Below are 19,815 nucleotides of genomic sequence, written 5' to 3' on the forward strand. Positions count from 1 at the left end.
CCCATGATCTAACCCACAACCCTGGTGTTGCCACTATCAGCCCTATGATCTAACCCACAACCCTGGTGTTGCCACTACCAGCCCCATGATCTAACCCACAACCCTGGTGTTGGCACTACCAGCCCCATGATCTAACCCACAACCCTGGTGTTACCACTACCAGCCCCATGATCTAACCCACAACCCTGGTGTTGCCACTACCAGCCCCATGATCTAACCCACAACCCTGGTACTACCACTACCAGCCCCATGTTCTACATTAGTAGTCTCTAGATGTCTAAACCCAGTGAGCTATATTGATTCGCAGCCATTGAGCTTTTCTGTCTGACTATATAATTTACGTTTGGCTAATGACAGCAGCTAATGTCCTTACCCGCCCTCCAGAAACACCCAACACAGCCTTTTCTTAGTCTCTCCCACAGAACCAATGAGCTCAGCCTGTTATATTAGCTTATATTACTGGACATCAGGCTGTGTGTGTGTCTATAGACGAGTTCAGCCTGTTAACCAGCGTATGTTACTGGACATCAGGCTGTGTGTGTGTCTATAGACGAGTTCAGCCTGTTAACCAGCGTATGTTACTGGACATCAGGCTGTGTGTGTGTCTATAGACGAGTTCAGCCTGTTATATTAGCTTATATTACTGGACATCAGGCTGTGTGTGTGTCTATAGACGAGTTCAGCCTGTTAACCAGCGTATGTTACTGGACATCAGGCTGTGTGTGTGTCTATAGACGAGTTCAGCCTGTTAACCAGCGTATGTTACTGGACATCAGGCTGTGTGTGTGTCTATAGACGAGTTCAGCCTGTTATATTAGCTTATATTACTGGACATCAGGCTGTGTGTGTGTCTATAGACGAGTTCAGCCTGTTAACCAGCGTATGTTACTGGACATCAGGCTGTGTGTGTGTCTATAGACGAGTTCAGCCTGTTAACCAGCGTATGTTACTGGACATCAGGCTGTGTGTGTGTCTATAGACGAGTTCAGCCTGTTAACCAGCGTATGTTACTGGACATCAGGCTGCATTTGAAGGGTCACAAACCTGTCAGCGTTCATTTGTCTTATGGCAGCCGTATAGAGTTATTATGGTGGTTGTTGGTTTTGATTTGTGACTCCGTCTTCAGTGTGAGTGACTTTGTTTTCAGTGTGTGCGTGTGAGTGTGGCTGTGTTTTCTCACAGTAGCTAAAGGCCTCTTTGGGTTTTGCGGTTCTCTGAGTCCCTCTTCTCCTCGTTTACGACCAGAAGCTGCTCACCAAGAGATAGTAAGGGAATTCAAGGAACAGGAAGATTCTCTTTGAACGGAAAGAAAATATTCTCCAAAGAGCAGCATATTAGTGCCGTCCCTCCTACCTTCCACACACATTTATTAAATTATGGAATTAAACCCGTTTATCCATGAGTGTTAAAGCGTTGAGGCTCAGGCACATATTACTGTATGACTCAGACTGCTGCAGCAATAGGAAATATAGCGTTGCTGTCATTTTCAGTATGTGAAGTGCCTTGCTTACCCAAAGGGGTCAGTCTCCTTACCAGAGAATTCAGTAGTGTGTCAGTAGTCACACAACCCCATGGTGATGAGGTATAAATACACTACATTACCAAAAGTACGTGGACACCTGCTCATCGAACATCTCATTCCAAAATCATAGACATTAATATGGAGTTGGTCCCCCTTTTTGCTGCTGTAACTGTTCTGGGAAGGCAGGTAGCCTAGTGTTTAGAGCGTTGGGCCAGTAACCAAAAGGTTGCTGGATCGAATCCCCGAGCTGACAAGGTAAAGATCTGTTGTTCTGCCCCTGACCAAGGCAATTAACCCACTGTTCCCTGGTAGGCCGTCAATGTAAATAATAATTTGTTCTTAACTGACTTGCCTAGTTAAATAAAGGTTAAATAAAAAATGTATTGAACTAGACTGGGGCAGGCCTAGCAGGGCAGAATAATTTTTTGGACGAACTGACTTGTTGGAAAGGTGGCATCCTATGACGGTGCCACATTGAAATTCACTGAGCTCTTCAGTAAGGCCCTTCTACTGACAATATTTGTCTATGGAGATTGCATGGCTGTGTGCTCGATTTTATACACCTGTCAGCAACGGCTGTGGCTGAAGAGCCGAATCCACTAATTTGAAGGGGTGTCCACATACTTTTGTATATACTGTATTGTGTAGATTTTGAAAGACCTGTTTCAGATCTGTAAGTCTCAGGTAAACATGTCTCAAAGGCACAGATAAACAGAGTGGGGTTCCATTTCAATTCAGTCAATTCATTAAATAAACTGAAATTGCTTTTCAATGAGGAAAATGGGAATTGGACTTTAATTTTTTATATGAATTGAAGTAGAATTGACACCAACCTTGTAGATACATACTTGAAGATGATTAAGATATCTTTTAAGTCCCAGAGTGTATTGGGTGTGAGTTCCAGATATTTATGAGTTCATAATCTCATACAGCCAGAACTAAAGTCTTGCATAATTATGCCAGATGCTCGATTCATTTCTGGGGGGAGACGTGTTAGAAAAGATACTAGAACGAGAAGCGAAAGCAGGGAAGTAACAAAATTCCTCATTAGTCGTCAAATCCCACACAGTCTGTTGACAGACGCTACGATACCAGTTATGTTACTTGCATCTGTCCACGAGAGATTCATGACTTGCTGCCGTTGTGTTGAGGTTTGACCTGGCTGCCCGCAGACGTTAACTTTCTATAGCTTTCTATGCCATCTCTTCTCCATGGCTCTGTCTGTGGCCTTTGAAGAAAGTCTTGGATTTGAGTTTCCAGACTTCCTGTTGAATGTGTTTTGACCTAGCTGCCTGCAGAGAGAAGCCTTCACACAGCTCTCTCTGGGTGCTCAAGTGTGGTGTGGGTAACCTCACTGTCTTTCGCCCAGCGCGCTCTGTCTCTGTCGGTCTGTCACTCTCTTCTCCTCTCTTAGTGAGCTGGCTGACTTTCATTTTTCTTTTCAGTGGAAGTGTTAGAGAACAGCAGGGTAATTAGTCCCATTGCCCCCGCCAGAACCTCCAGTGCTACCTTGTGAAGAAGTTCTCATTAAATGGAGCTGGGAGAAAATAGTCTGCTTGCCTCAAAATCCAGACTGAATCACATTTCAATGGTGGAGTGAAACAGAGGTTAATTCAGTCTGGATTTTCAGGCTAGGAGTCTGCAGTCCAATGCTAATCCACTGGAAGAGTCAGTCAGTCACAGCTTCTAATGCTTTCATGTGTTTTACATGTGAAGGCTACCCCTAGCAGTCAGTACAGCATATGGTTTGGAGACTGACGTCTCACTGAAGTGCAGTGAAATGGATTGCTCGTTTCCTAACGGGCAAGGTGAAAGCAGGAGACTAAACAAAACAATAAATTATCTTTCTCTTTTTCCTCCCGTTTCAATCGTTTTCCCCTCTTCTAAAATTAGCTTTTGTATGGCTGGTTTGACATCTGCTGTAATTTTGTATCAGGGGATTCGGGATTTCTTCTGTCATGATGTAAATCATCTGCAGCAATAGAACTAGAATTAACGTAGCCTTCGAAGTGTAGCTGCAGTGTTAGCAGTGCAGCTAGCCAGGCGTGCAGCTACTGGATTAAATGAGCTTCAGTGTAGTGATTAGCATTAGCAGTACAGCTGTCCAGGTATAGGACTGGATTAAATTAGATATTAGCATAACACAGCTAGGCAGGCATTACAAGACTGGCTCAATGAGCTCTGTGTAAACATTAGCCAGTGAAACCATAAGCATTAGACAGGAAGAAGATGTATGGCCATTGGCTAACTAATGTGTGATTGTCTGTTTGGCTATGCAGATGAATATGTACATAGGCCTACACATAAACAAAGACTAAATCTCGGATATGTCTGTATGTGTGTGCTGTCTAATCTTACGTAGTTGGTCAAATATTGGTCAAATGGAGCGCCCACCGAACAGGAAGCTGCACCCTCACCCCTAAGTAATTTAAGATGCTATAATTTAAGATGCTATAGATTTCTCTATAATCAATACACTCCCATTTACCTTTCCCCAAATCAAGCCAAATAGGCACCTCGGAAGTTTCTCACAGAGAGTCAATCAATCCCACAGACAATTATGGTTGAAACAGTGCCATGTCTCTCTAATGAGTCACTGAGTCCAAGGTGCTAAAGGAGCTCTGTAAACTTGACCCCCAAAAAACATCTGGGTCAGATAGTTTAGACCCTTTCTTCTTTAAGGTTGCTGTCCCTATAATCACCAAGTCCACCTCTGACCTTTTTAACCTGTCTCTCCTCTCTGGGGAGGGTCCCATTGCTTGGAAGGGAGCCACAGTTAGTCCTTTATTTAAGGGGGAACATTAAGCTGATCCTAACTGTTATAGGACTATTTCTATTTTGCCCTGTTTATCAAAAGTGTTGGAAAAACGTATCAATAATCAACTGACTGGCTTTCTTGATGTCTATAGTATTCTCTCTTGTATGCAATCTGGTTTCCGCTCAGGTTATGGATATGTCACTGCAACCTTAAAGGTTCTCAATGATATCAGCATTGCCCTTGATTCTAAGCAATGTTGTGCTGCTATTTTTATTGACTTGGCCAAAGCTTTTGCTACAGTAGACCATTCCATTCTTGTGGGCCGGCTAAGGAGTATTGGTGTCTCTGAGGGGTCTTTGGCCTGGTTTGCTAACTACCTCTCTCAAAGAGTGCAGTGTATAAAGTCAGAACATCTGCTGTCTCAGCCACTGCCTGTCACCAAGGGAGTACCCCAAGGCTCGATCCTAGGCCCCACGCTCTTCTCAATTTACATCAACAACATAGCTCAGGCAGTATGAAGCTCTCTCATCCATTTATATGCAGATGATACAGTCTTATACTCAACTGGCCCCTCCCCGGATTTTGTGTTAAATGCTCTACAACAAAGCTCTCTTAGTGTCCAACAAGCTTTCTCTGCCCTTAACCTTGTTCCGAATACCTCCAAAACAAAGGTAATGTGGTTTGGTAAGAAGAATGCCCCTCTCCCCACAGGTGTGATTACTACCTCTGAGGGTTTAGAACTTGAGGTAGTCACCTCATACAAGTACTTGGGAGTATGGCTAGACGGTACACTGTCCTTCTCTCAGCACATATCAAAGCTGCAGGCTAAAGTTAAATCTAGACTTGGTTTCCTCTATCGTAATCGCTCCTCTTTCACCCCAGCTGACAAACTAACCCTGATTCAGTTGACCATCCTACCCATGCTAGATTATGGAGATTGGCAGGTAAGGGTGCTCTCGAGCACCTAGATGTTCTTTACCATTCGGCCATTAGATTTGCCACCAATGCTCCTTATAAGACACATCACTGCACTCTATACTCCTCTGTAAACTGGTCATATCTGTATACCCGTCGCAAGACCCACTGGTTGTTGCTTATTTATAAAACTCTCTTAGGCCTCACTCCCCCCTATCTGAGTTATATACTGCAGCCCTCATCCTCCACATACAACACCCATTCTGTCAGTCACATTCTGTTAAAGATCCCCAAAGCACACACATCCCTGGGTCGCTCTTCTTTTCAGGTCGCTGCAGCTAGAGACAGGAACGAGCTGCAACAAACACTCAAACTGGACAGTTTTATCTCAATCTCTTCATTTGAAGACTCAATCATGGAAACTCCTACTGACAGTTGTCGCTGCTTTGCGTGATGTATTGTTGTATATACCTTCTTGCCCTTTGTGCTGTTGTCTGTGCCCAACAATGTTTGTACCCTGTTTTGTGCTGCTACCATGTTGTGATGCTGCCATGTTGTGTTGCTACCATGTTGTTGTTGCTATCATGTTGTTGTCATGTTGTGTTGCTACCATGCTGTGTTGTCATGTGCTGCTGCCATGCTATGTTGTCTTAGGTCTCTCTTTATGTAGTGTTTTGTTGTCTCTCTTGTCGTGATGTGTGTTTTGTCCTATATTTTTATCTAATTTATTTGTATTTTTAATCCCGTCCCTGCAGGAGGACTTTTGGCTTTTGGTAGGCCGTCATTGTAAAGAAGAATTTGTTCTTAACTGACTTGCCTAGTTAAATAAAGGTTAAATAAAAAAATAAAAAAATGGATAGTTGAATAAAAGACATGAGCTGGCGCACACACAGAGAAAATTATTTTATGTAGAAGTGCTGACTAACGGCGAATAAACTATAAGCTATTAAAATAGAGTTGCACACTCTATATGTAAACTCCCTGTAATTTATTGGGTAAATTACTTCTCTTTTTTATGTAGCTTATCTCTAATGGATAGTAACATCGAATGAAACACATCAGACTTTGAAGTCTATTAAATATTCTTATTCTGAGACCCTTAGTGAATACGGCCCTAAAGGATTAGGATATGTGAAAGCACGGGTTGTAATAGAGGGTAAAGGCACTTACATGCTATTTAAGCACAATTTTATTTGGTGAATTATAACGTTTAGTGCATCTCTGGGTCAGTGTACCATGGAGGGGTCAAGGGTCATTAAACGGATTTAGAGATGGATAACGTTACAATTCTAGGCCTATTGATTACTCAGGTCACCTTCATTATTAGCATGCACTGCACAATATGCACACCCTTCACACACACGTGCATGCACATGAACACTATAGGCCAGGGGTGTCAAAGTCAAATGGACGGAGGGCCAAATAAAAAATTTAGCTACAAGCCGAGGGCCGGACTGTTCGAATGTTCATTGAAAAAATTTTAAATGACGCATATAGTCTAGTGAACCTAATTGAACCTACTGAAAACCTAACAAATATATTCCAATATGATCAGATAAATAAAGCAATATTTTCTTATGGCTCTGTCAGTAATCTTTAATTTTCAACAGACACAAAAGACAAATTTCCTTTATATAAAAATCCCCATAACATGAACATTAAATGAAAGAAACCGGTATTCAAGGCACCATCAGTAGCCTATATTTTCTATTTTAGCAAAAGTGGGCTAAATTTACTTCAAAGAAAAAAACAATAATAGCAATTTTCTATCATCCACTCAACTGAAATATTTTTAAAATATAATTGGATTGAAATACAATAAAATAAAGTGCAAAAATCTATTAATCAAAAACAACACTTTGTTTAAGGAGAAGTAACATGCAGTGAAAACAAATATTAAACTTTAACTTTTAAACTTGAACTGAGTAAAAACTCTAAATATGTGATTGCACAGTAATGTTCACTTGTTTGAGGTTGAGGGTGATACTTGGTGGTGTCCCATCTTTTCCACAAGTTCATCAATGTTCGGGGTAAGGCTCTGAGCTGAGGAAATCCTCAGAATTGAGTGGAGGTGTTCAGCAGTAAGTCGACTTCTGTGTGATGTTTTGTTCAGGTTCATCAAAGAAAACAGTTGTTCACACAGGTATGTGCTGCCAAACATAGACAACGTTTGAGCAGCCTGGATGCGCAGCTGGGGCATTGTGTCGGGGAGGAAACGGGCGAACTCCGCAGCACCCACTGCCGCATATTTTGCCCTCAGTGCATCATTGCATTGGAGGTCAATCAACTCCATTTGGAGGTTTGGTGGTGAGCTTTCCACGTCAACAGCAAATGGGTTACCGAGCAGTTCCAACCTGCTTTTTTGTGCTTCAAAGTCAGCAAATCGGCGTCGAAAGTCAGCGGCAAGCATACCTATTTTATCAGCCAACTGTGCGCTCGGGAACGCACTGGTAGAGAGCTTCTCTTTCATGGTCTGGCAGCTGGGAAAGTGGCTCAAATTTTCTTTCCGCATCTGCGTCTCCCACAGAGTCAGTTTGGTTTTAAATGCCTTCACTGTACTGTACATATCAGAGATGACATGATCCCGACCCTGCAGCTGCAAGTTCATTGCATTCAGATGACTCGTAATGTCACACAGAAAAGCCATTTCACACAGAAACATTTCGTCTCGGAGTTGTGTTGTGTCTTTCCCTTTGCTGTCCAAGAACAGACAAATCTCCTCACGAAGCTCGAAACATCTTTGAAGCACCTTTCCCTGGCTTAGCCATCGCACCTCTGTGTGATAAGGCAAATCACCATGCTCCGTTTCTAACTCCGTCAGAAATGCCTTGAACTGGCGGTGATTCAAACCTTTGGCTCTGATAAAGTTAACTGTGCGCGTGATGATGCTCATTACATGCTCCATTTTCAAGGCTTTACCGCACAACGCTTCCTGGTGTATGATACAATGATAAGCTGTCAGCTCACCTGTCGCGTTTTCCTCTTGCATCTTTTCCCGTATCTTCGCCACCAGTCCGCTCCTGTGTCCACACATCGCAGGTGCTCCGTCGGTTGTCAAACCCACGAGTTTTTCCCAAGGCAGCTCCATCTCATTTACACATCTTGACACCTCTTCATACAAATCATGCCCCGTAGTTGTGCCATGCATAGGACGTAAAGCCAAAAACTCCTCTGTCACGCTTAGGCTGGAGTCCACTCCGCGGATGAAAATTGACAACTGGGCAATGTCAGAAATGTCGGTGCTCTCATCCACAGCCAAGGAATATGCAATGAAATCTTTTCCCTTTTTCACAAGCTGCTCTTTTAGATTGATGGACAACTGGTCTACTCTCTCGGCAATGGTGTTTCTGCTCAGACTCACATTTAAAAAGAGTTGCCTTTTTTCTGGGCAAACTTCGTCACAAACTTTAATCATGCAGTTTTTGATGAAATCCCCCTCCGTAAATGGCCGGGCTGATTTAGCGATCTCTTCTGCCAAAATAAAACTGGCCTTGACAGCAGCCTGGCCTTGTGATTTGGCTTTTTTGAACAGAGCCTGTCGAGATTTGAGGCCTCGTTTTAATTCCTCTGCCTTTTGTAGCCTTTGTTCCATGTCCATATTCTTGTTTTTGTCCGCGTGTTTCGTTTCATAATGTCGTCTCAGATTATACTCTTTCAGTACCGCCACACTTTCTCCACACAGAAGACACACAGGTTTTCCAGCTACCTCCGTGAACATATACTCCGACTCCCACCTTGTTTGAAACCCCCGGTTCTCAGTGTCCACCTTCCGTTTTGCCATTTTTGATGGGTATCTGAAAGTTAATTTTACTGTGATGCTGACGACTGCTGTGCCAATAAATATTGAAATGAAGCAGCCTACTGCTCGGTGCGTCACCGTTGCATTGTGGGAAATGTAGTATTGGTGCGTGTAAAAGATCTGCGGGCTGCCGGCTTGCTGCGGTCTGCGGGCCGGTTCTAATAATAAATCAAGATCATCCCAGGGGCCGTAAAAAACCTTCTCGCGGGCCGGATGTGGCCCGCGGGCCTTGACTCTGACATATGTGCTATAGGCCCTATAGGGCTAGAGCTTGTTGCTGCTGTTAGCTGTCATTTAGGCAAATCAAACTGGAGAGTTTAGTGTCCTGATGTGTCGCTCAAACGCATCCATTTAGTGAGTATTTAGTTGATGAAGGCCGTGGCTGTGTCAGTGGTGTAAAGTGCTGCAGTGGTACTTAACAAGCTGATCCTAAGAAAGCTGTGATCGGGCACCAAGTCTGTTGTATCTGCAGGTACAGCACTTTGTCAGCCTCTAGTCTTTCAGCTTCTCAGCACCTGGTTAATGCTGACAGCTGACAGACACCAGGACATTTTCTGTTAGCCTGACTAGGTTCTGTCCAGCCAGCTGCTATGGACAGTGAAAACAACATTTTAGTTTCTGTATGACTGGGAATTCATGTCATTTATTTGAAGTTGATCATCAAGCAATGTTTGTACTTTTGGTTGTACATTTGCTTATGAACAATTTGTGAAGAATCTTCATAGGCTTGGTAAAGGATTTGTGAAGCATCTGTATAGGCTTGATAAAATATATGTGAAGTTTTCATTAAGCCATACGAGTTATTATAACATGATAAAGGACTCTGCATTATACCTACCTGCAGGCAATAAGTATAGTGTTACTAAGTTATGTTTCCTCTGAAGTGGGGACAGCTTATTCTACTTGTAGTTATCCTGATATGCGTTCAGTAAGGTAAATAGTAGCAAACGTTAGCTAACACATTTCCTTTGTTTTGTGTTAGCCGTGAACATTTGCTAACGCTAGCTAACAGTCTGAGGTAGTGTGCGACGAATGGAAGTGTCTGTTTCAGGTCTAAACTGTCAGTACAAATAATAAAGTGGCCATGTAGGCTTTTTCTACATGTAGTAGGAATAGCAAAGGTTTTTTCAGTTGATAGCTAAAAAGCCACAGTAATAATTACAAAAAGGAGGTACGTATTTACAACTTCACTGTAACATTTTGGAATGTTCATTCAAATCTTTCAACTGAAATTGTTACTAAGCAACATGTTTGCCGCAAACAATGGTCTAACTGATACAGTAATCCAGTGTGGCCCACATGTACTGAATCTGCAACGCTCTGAACATTCCACCATGCTTAATAAACCCCAGTAGTCATTCAAAAAAGTCTGTGAGGAGATTTGGTTTGGTGTCTCTGAACTGTTGTCTTTTTTTTTCATCACATTATCCTTTTTACATGAATATGATTTACCTATTAATTTGTATGAATGTTTGAAGTCATCATGGTTTTATCTTCTTATATGTCTACTTTTCTTCTGTTTGATCATGCTCACGTCTTTCTTTCTTTTCTTCCTCATGCCCCTGTTTCGTTCTGTTTGCATGGTCCCTCCCCCTCCTCTGCCTGTGTTTATTTGTGGAACGGGAAGAACTGGAACCGTCGAGCTGTCACTCAAGTAGGCCTTTCGTTATCAAACCCACTTTGATTGAGTTGGTTTGGGTCAAAATATGATTATAATGATATGATAAAACATTATTTTCACATTTGCAATTGATAAACACAGACACATAGTCTACAGTATGTGCTGTATCATCCAGGATAAGTTCACACACACACACACACACACACACGCTCCACTCAAATGGATTTACATACATTTACATAAACAATATGGTCTTTCATATAAATACATGTTGTGTGATGTATCACCCTGTTTTTGCAAATGCATGTTTTTTTCTGTACTCTGTTCATGATTCAGATAGAAATCACAGATGGTGAGTTGAATGGAATACATGTTGATTTCTGTCATATCTCTAACGTGTTACATCATTTTTTTTGTGTTGAGTATATGACTCCAAATGAAGTCTTTCTTTCCTTCAGATTTGCCCCTGGAACTTGGCAATGGTGTTTTGATTAAATTAATGAATAAAGACCCTAGCTAGTTGTCTTACAGTAAATTCATGCTACAAGTTCAGTGTGAGGTTATATCGACTGGGTGCATGTCTATGGCTTGTATCACAGCTGCTTGAGTACACCCTCATTTTATAGTCATAACATCCCATTAATATTGTTAACGTCTAGGAAAGACTTCTTGATGCCAGCACACACATTCAGTATCCAAGGACTCCCTGGGAAACAGTGGCAAATGTTATAGAGTGGACTATCCTGGTTGAAAGAATAGTACATGCATACAGACACATACATTTTGTCAACATGCAGTTCTATGTTTGTTCATACTTTGAGTAATGGCTCCTAAGCTACAGGTCCACCCTTCAGTTTCCATAGAACGTAAACATTTTGTCAACATCTGCCTGATCTCTCTCTCTCTCTCTCTCTCTCTCTCTCTCTCTCTCTCTCTCTCTCTCTCAGGGGATCAGCAGTCTGTTCAGTTCTCTGAAGGTTGTCCGGTTGCTGCGCTTGGGCAGAGTAGCCCGTAAACTGGACCACTACATTGAGTATGGAGCCGCCGTCCTCGTCCTGTTGGTGTGTGTCTTCGGCCTGGCTGCCCACTGGTTGGCCTGCATCTGGTACTGTTCTGTTAAGACTGATTTACTGTATATTAAAGGTAGACTCAGTGAAATGACGTTGACACGAGCAGCACCGCAGCTATTGGGATAGCTCTCTCACAGCTCTCACACAGTCACACAAAGTATCTGTGCATGTGCAGGGGTTCACTTCACACTGTTACAACGCGGTAGGTACAGGATCAAAATAGCAGAGAAGTTTAGCCTTGTGCTTCAACACTCTTAGTTGTTGCGGAAATTGACTAACTATGCTGTTAACTTTGTGCATCTTCGTCATATCGCTGAGTCTACCTTTAATGGGTTATGACAGTACCCAACTCTCTTATCCGGGAACTGGCACACCTGATTTAACTAGTCAAGAGCTTGATGATTAGACAACAAAGATGTGAACCGTCTGTTGGTCCCCGAGGAGAGAGTTGGCAAAACCTGTTATAGGAGTTAATAATGTGATATGAAGTCATTATGTTGGTAACATGCAAATAAACTGTTATCCTATTATTAATATAAATTATCACAATGGCCAAAACAATCTGGCTACTGTATTTGTTAATTGCATATTCCTTCAGTGTTTCTCAATCCGTTCCTCTCTGATCTCCAACTGTGTCATGCTTTTTTCTGCTACACCTGATTTCATTCATCAACAAGATTAGTTGTGGATTAGTTTACAAGTTGCTATTGGTGAATTAGAACAAAAATGCTAAGTGTAATGACTGGGGAGTTACTGAGTAACAGATTGAGAAACACTGCCTTTAAAAACTGTCATGCTCTGTAGTGTTGACAGTGTCATGAAGGAGAAGTATGTTTCTGTTGCTCACCCGCATTGTCATGCATTGTTTTGTAACTTTCGTCTTACTCCCTTAAGCAAAGTGAACAAACCTCTAACCTGTGTTGTAGAGGCAACCCTAACGCTGTCCTTTCCCTTACCCCTAAACCTGAACATGAACTCTTTCTCATCTCAACCTAACAGGTACAGCACCTACCTGGTTTTGGTTCTTGTCTAACTGGGCTTTAACAATAAAGGATGCAATTTTGTAGCAGACCTCCATTGTCCTACCAAGAGTTGCTGAATATCTTTTAATCTTGACTAACTATAACAGGTACAGCATCGGTGACTATGAGGTGATAGACGAGGAGACAGGCATCCTGCGGACAGACAGCTGGCTGTACATGCTGGGGGAGACAGTGGGCTCGCCATACCGCTTCAACGCCAGCGGAACAGGGAAGTGGGAGGGCGGCCCCAACAAAGACTCGGTCTACATCACATCTCTATACTTCACCATGACCTCTCTGACCAGTATAGGGTTTGGAAACATCGCCCCCACCACCGACGGAGAGAAGATCTTCGCTGTCGCCATGATGATGATTGGATGTAAGTATACGGGACTACATGTTTTTCTGTCATGATCTAAGGTGGTGTTTCCCAATCCTCTCCTGGAGTACCCCCAGCCAGTCCACATTTGATGTATTCCAGAACTAGCACAGTTGATTTAGGTAATGAGGGGTTTGATGATTAGGTGGCCATTTGAAACAGCTGTGATAGTTCTGGAATACATTGAACTGCATTGTTGGTTAAGGGCTTGAAAGTAAGCATTTCACGGCAAGGTCTACACCTGTTGTATTCAGCGCATGTGACAAATAACATTTTATTTGATAAAATATGTGGACTGGCTGTGGGTACTCGGAGGAAACACTGATTTAAGTGCCCTCTGTGGCCTTATTGGCATTTTCCCCATGTGGTAACATTATGAATTAATGAGCCCCTCTCATGTCTCATGATGGAATGTTGTTGTTAGAATTGAATTAATTGGTTATAGATAAGTGAAACACTGGAGTAGCACTGCTTTGGTAATATGAATTGATTAGACCAACCCATCAGCTCATAGCCCCTTAAACTGTCTGCATCGATGACCCTGCACTCTATCCAGACAGGAAACAGGGAGCACATCAAACACTCTATCGTCCTCAAAACCATGCTCTAACACAATTTCACATCATTATATTTACATAATAAAGCTATGAGCATTTGAAGAGTTTCATTCCAAAGTGCTATATATCAATTTTCAGACATTTTGGTAAATATATATATATATTTTTTTACAACTTTTGAAAGAGATTGGTGTGCTTTTTCACCATCTAATCATGGCATGGGCTTCTTGAACGATATACATGTATTTCTTTGAAATCTATCACTTGATGGTTTCATTTCAGAGAGAAAAATAATAATGTTTTGTTGCAAAACGCTATGTATCCGCCTCAATCTCAGAGAATAGTACTATAGGTTTTATACAGTGAAATGTGACAAATAACTACATTTTTAATAAAGAACTGTACAAATGTGTGACATCAATATTTAAAAATCTTTTTTTTAAAGAATCAGTGCAGTAATATCAAATCTGTATGTAAAATATTTGCATTTGACATTTTAGTCATTTAACAGATGATCTTATCTAGAGTGACTTACAGTTAATTAATTCATCTTCAGATAGCTAGGTGAGAAAACAACATATCACATTGAAATATACAGGATAAGAACATTCCATTCCAGCTAAACAATGGATATAGCGTTTTGCAACAAAACCCATTTTAATACACAAAATTCTAATATCTATGAATAAAAAAATCTGAGAATAGCAATATTTTTCCCCAATCATTTCGGATGAAAAAACACAAATGTGAAAAATTGGTGGATATAGTGTTTTGGAACGAAACTCTTCAATTTGTATAGAGCAAGTAATGCGTCTGCCACTCATGAGCTGTTTGAAAGGTTCATTCAGGGTTCATGAGATTCAAGTAGTCTTTCATCTGTCTCATCCTTACTGTATCTCTCAATCTCTTCAACAAAATGGCTGTTGTTACTGTAACTCAGATAATCATGAATATCATATCTGTCAAAGTGGTTATGGCAAAATGTAGGGAATGATTGTATTCCATCCATCCATTTAATTTCATCCATGCTATTCAAGTAAGATTACATCTAAAGACAGCCAGAGACTGACACACGCAGACAGAAGCATGCAATATAGAGCAGACACGTTATTTTTTACCGTAAGGCTCATTGGCTCTCAGTTGTGGTAGTAGCAGTGGGAGAGTAGCAGCAGCAGGAGAACCTGGGGCAATATACTAGGCAGTCAGTGGCGGTTGGTGCCTTTCAAGATTAGGGAAGGCAAATGTTTTTTTTGAGCATGGTCTTATTTCTATTACATTCTGTCATTCATATTCCATTCACCCAGCTCAATCTATCATCGATAGGTGTAGGCTACTACATGATACTCAAATTTGCCCTATACCCATCATGAGGTTGCCACAACCTAGCCTACGAATTAAAGTTTATAATGTACACTACCATTCAAAAGTTTGGGGTCACTTAGAAATATCCTTGTTTTTGAAAGAAAAGCAACAAAAAAAGTCCATTAAAATAACATCAAATTGATCAGAAATACAGTGTAGACATTGTTAATGTAAATGACTATTGTAGCTGGAAACAGCTGATGTTTTATGGAATATCTACATAGGCGTACAGAGGCCCATTATCAGCAACCATCACTCCTGTGTTCCAATGGCACGTTGTGTTAGCTAATCCAAGTTTATCATTTTAAAAGGCTAATTGATCATTAGAAAATAATTTTGCAATTATGTTAGCACAGCTGAAAACTGTTGTTCTGATTAAAGATACAATAAAACTGGCCTTCTTTAAACTAGTTGAGTATCTGGAGCATCAGTATTTGTGGGTTCGATTATAGGCTCAAAATGTCCAGAAATAAATAAAATAAATACATTTCTTCTGAAACTCGTCAGTCTATTCTTGTTCTGAGAAATGAAGGATATTCCATGTGAGAAATTGCCAAGAAACTGAAGATCTCGTACAACGCTGTGTACTACTCCCTTCAAAGAACAGTGCAAGGCCTCCCACTCCTCTTTCTATTCTGGTTAGAGCCAGTTTGCACTGTTCAGCTGGGCTAGAAAATCTGGACCCTCTCTTTCTAAAATGATCCGCCAAAATTGTTGCAACGCTTATTACTAGCCTATTCGACCTCTCTTTCGTATCGTCTGAGATCCCCAAAGATTGGAAAGCTGCCGCGGTCATCCCCCTATTCAAATCCCCCTATTCAAATCATTAGTCCAAACAGTTGCAAAATGTTCCATTTTGAAACAAAATCACGAGTTTCTATCGGACAAATTCAGTTAGGTCCCTCCCCGTTTTGTTCAGTTTGCTTGCATTTAAGAAACGTTTTGCAACAGAATCGGCGGATTGAATACACCTCTAATTACCAGCACACACATTTCATTTTCGTAGCAGCCACAAACAGCATCATCACTTTGCTCATTGTATAATTCTCCTTTCCTTCTATGCGCTCTCCTCCTTTCACCGTTTCCCTTCACTTGTGGACTTCAGTGCACAACACAACAGCTGTCTGTGACGAGGCACAAAAACCTCTCCAAGCCAAACCTTCATATCATAACCATTAACCCCTACACAGCCTACATCATTGTCACCATATTAACGTTATAGTCAACAAACTAGAACTAACGCGTTAGTAAACCCACAATCAAATCCATGTGTACAATCACGCAGTACAGTGTACAGCAAGCAGTTTAGCAGTTACACTGGTGGCAATGAATTAATATACCCAAAAGCTTGACTTGGAAGAGTTGCAGTGTTAGATAGCCTTAGCCAGCTAGCTAACATAAACAGCATTCCTCTCTGTTTGAGCCTCCTAGGTTTTGTAATGAAGTCAATGTACCTAGAGGAGGATGGAAAATAGCTGTCCTCTGGCTACACCATGGTGCTACCCTAGAGGGTGCTGTTGAGGCTACTGTAGACCTTCATTGAAAAACTGTGTTTTAATCAGTTATTTGGTGACATATTTAGTATAGTTTTATCTAAAAAGGATAACTTAAAAAAAAAATATATATATATTAATGAAATTCACTGAGTAGGATGTTCCTCCTCTGATGATAACCACTATATGCATTGCAGGATTAATTGAACCGAGCACTATCCTACAATCACTCACTGTCTCAGCTGGTCAGACCATATAACCTACCTAGTGCACTACTTTTGACCAGAGCCCTATCGAACGTTGTCAAAAGTAGTGAACACATAGGGAACAGGGTGCCATTTGGGATGTGGATCCTGTCTCGCTCACTACTTTACAGCACCTACAGAACAGCAGGTTCAGATGCACTTGCTGCACCTCCTGCATCCGTTTCCATGGTGAAAGACAGAGAGATACTTCTGTCAAAGTTACTCGATGCCAGTGAGAGGTACAACGGTTGTACACTTGAAATTATTGATACACACTCCAAGAGTTAGGGTTGTGTATTGCAGGCATACTCCGATACTATTTAGAATGGCAGCTCACACAAATTTCCTAGGTGGCAAAGGTCCAGATGAATATTATAATTTATTTGCGTAATAACAGATCCCTACCTCGGAACCCATGTGACACCAAACTGTTCAAATTGTTCACAGCCCTCTTGTTGCCAGAGAGAGAAGAAAAAAAAAGTTACGCTTTTTTAAAAGCTAATTTCTTGCAATTCTACTCATTTTGCCATGTCTTATGTGTGTTCATATGATACCAGGAGTCGAGGCCCCTGGGCATGCAATCTGATTTACACAAATAGAATTCTATTCTATAGGTTTTGATCTGAATCGAAAGAAGCTGAGAAAAGTAACAGAAGATACAAGTGGAATGACTACTGTATGATTCCATCCAGTTTAAACCGTGTCTGACTTATTATTATTATTCTCACAATTCTATTTTTACCATCTGCGGTGGATTGGTGTTGGCAGCAGCCGAAGATCACATCAGTGACAAGAGGATTATACAGCTGTCTTGTCACTATGGCAACGGTTGGCCTGGGACCTTTTTGGGTTTGTGACAACTGTCTGTAAACTGTCTTCAAAGGAAGACAGCTGTTGGTGGATTCCATTTAAATCACTGTCACCGATAGAGCTGTGGTGCTACACCAAGACCTGATGGATAGGTCTAACACTAGGAACACCCCCCCCCCCCCCCTAACCGGTCTTGTCCCCTTCATCTACACTGACTGAAGTGGATTTAACAAGTGACATAAATAAGGGATCATAGCTTTCACCTGAATTCACCTGGTCAGTCTATGTCATGGAAAGAGCACGTGTTCATAATGTTTTGTGCGCTCAGTGTATACTGTACCTCAGAATATTAGGACTATAGGATGCCTAGGAAAATTATGTTTGGTAACTCTTTACTCTAGGTGTCCTGTCTTTGTTTTAATGCGTTATGTAGCTGTTATAAAGGCTTTATAAATGCATTCATAAGGACACATACAGTAAAGTGTTACCGGATATTTAATGCATAGTACAGGTACAGTATATTCTGTAGGCTATGTTTAATGTTTACCGTATACTGTATGTTAATTTTTTGTGGCTGGTTGCAGTTTCTGAGTATGAACATTTGCATAATTGTCACATCATATGAAATATTGATTTGCTGATGCATACATATCCCCAGAGGGACAATGACATAGCTGTTGACGAGCCAGCAGCATTGCATTGACCACACACACACACACACACACACACACACACACACACACACACACACACACACACACACACACACACACACACACACACACACACACACACACACACACACACACACACACACACACTTACACTTACACTTACACTTACACTTACACTTATCCAGCAGTACTAATTCGTTTCTCACTGCCTTTGATCCCATGCCATACATGCTCAAGGTGTTACCTTCCATCCAGTCCAAGCTCCAGGTGTTACCTTCCATCCAGTCCAAGCTCCAGGTGTTACCTTCCATCCAGTCCAAGCTCCAGGTGTTACCTTGCATCATGTACAAGCTCCAGGTGTTACCTTTAACCAAGTCCAAGCTACAGGTGTTACCTTTAATCAAGTCCAAGCTCCAGGTGTTACCTTCCACCCAGTCCAAGCTCCAGGTGTTACCTTCCACCCAGTCCAAGCTCCAGGTGTTACCTTCCACCCAGTCCAAGCTCCAGGTGTTACCTTCCACCCAGTCCAAGCTCCAGGTGTTACCTTCCATCTAGTCCAAGCTCCAGGTGTTACCTTGCATCCAGTCCAAGCTCCAGGTGTTACCTTGCATCCAGTCCAAGAACCAGGTGTTACCTTGCATCCAGTCCAAGCTCCAGGTGTTACCTTCCATCCATTCCAAGCTCCAGGTGTTACCTTCCATCAGTCCAAGCTCCAGGTGTTACCTTCCATCAGTCCAAGCTCCAGGTGTTACCTTCCATCCAGTCCAAGCTCCAGGTGTTACCTTGCATCAAGTCCAAGCTCCAGGTGTTACCTTCCATCCAGTCCAAGCTCCAGGTGTTACCTTCCATCCAGTCCAAGCTCCAGGTGTTACCTTCCATCCAGTCCAAGCTCCAGGTGTTACCTTGCATCAAGTCCAAGCTCCAGGTGTTACCTTCCATCCAGTCCAAGCTCCAGGTGTTACCTTCCACCCAGTCCAAGCTCCAGGTGTTACCTTCCACCCAGTCCAAGCTCCAGGTGTTACCTTCCACCCAGTCCAACCTCCAGGTGTTACCTTCCATCCAGTCCAAGCTTCAGGTGTTACCTTCCACCCAGTCCAAGCTCCAGGTGTTACCTTCCATCTAGTCCAAGCTCCAGGTGTTACCTTCCATCCAGTCCAAGCTCCAGGTGTTACCTTGCATCTAGTCCAAGAACCAGGTGTTACCTTGCATCCAGTCCAAGCTCCAGGTGTTACCTTCCATCCAGTCCAAGTTCCAGGTGTTACCTTGCATCCAGTCCAAGAACCAGGTGTTATCTTGCATCCAGTCCAAGCTCCAGGTGTTACCTTCCATCCAGTCCAAGCTCCAGGTGTTACCTTCCATCCAGTCCAAGCTCCAGGTGTTACCTTCCATCCAGTCCAAGCTCCAGGTGTTACCTTCCATCCAGTCCAAGCTCCAGGTGTTACCTTCCATCCAGTCCAAGCACCCCTAGTAGCATGTCTTACTCTGCATTTACATTTTTAATTTAGCAGACAGTCTTATCCAGAGCAACTTAAGCAGGCTTTATGATTATGAAACTAAATGTGGATATTGACTGGATATTGTAGAGTCT

The 19,815-nt window shown here is 42.0% G+C and overlaps 1 protein-coding gene across 1 annotated transcript in view; it reads left to right on the plus strand.

Annotated features, from left to right (window-relative positions):
• LOC139571036 (voltage-gated delayed rectifier potassium channel KCNH1-like) overlaps window positions 1-19,815 on the plus strand; it is an 80,816-nt gene that overhangs the window by 12,766 nt on the left and 48,235 nt on the right. Inside the window, exons 8-9 of the mRNA XM_071393517.1 lie at window positions 11,563-11,720; window positions 12,815-13,086. Of these exons, the coding sequence (XP_071249618.1) occupies window positions 11,563-11,720; window positions 12,815-13,086 (430 nt within the window). The remainder of the gene's footprint in view (window positions 1-11,562; window positions 11,721-12,814; window positions 13,087-19,815) is intronic.

This window comes from Salvelinus alpinus, chromosome 3 (assembly GCF_045679555.1).
Source record: "Salvelinus alpinus chromosome 3, SLU_Salpinus.1, whole genome shotgun sequence".
NCBI classification, from domain to species: Eukaryota; Metazoa; Chordata; class Actinopteri; order Salmoniformes; family Salmonidae; genus Salvelinus; species Salvelinus alpinus.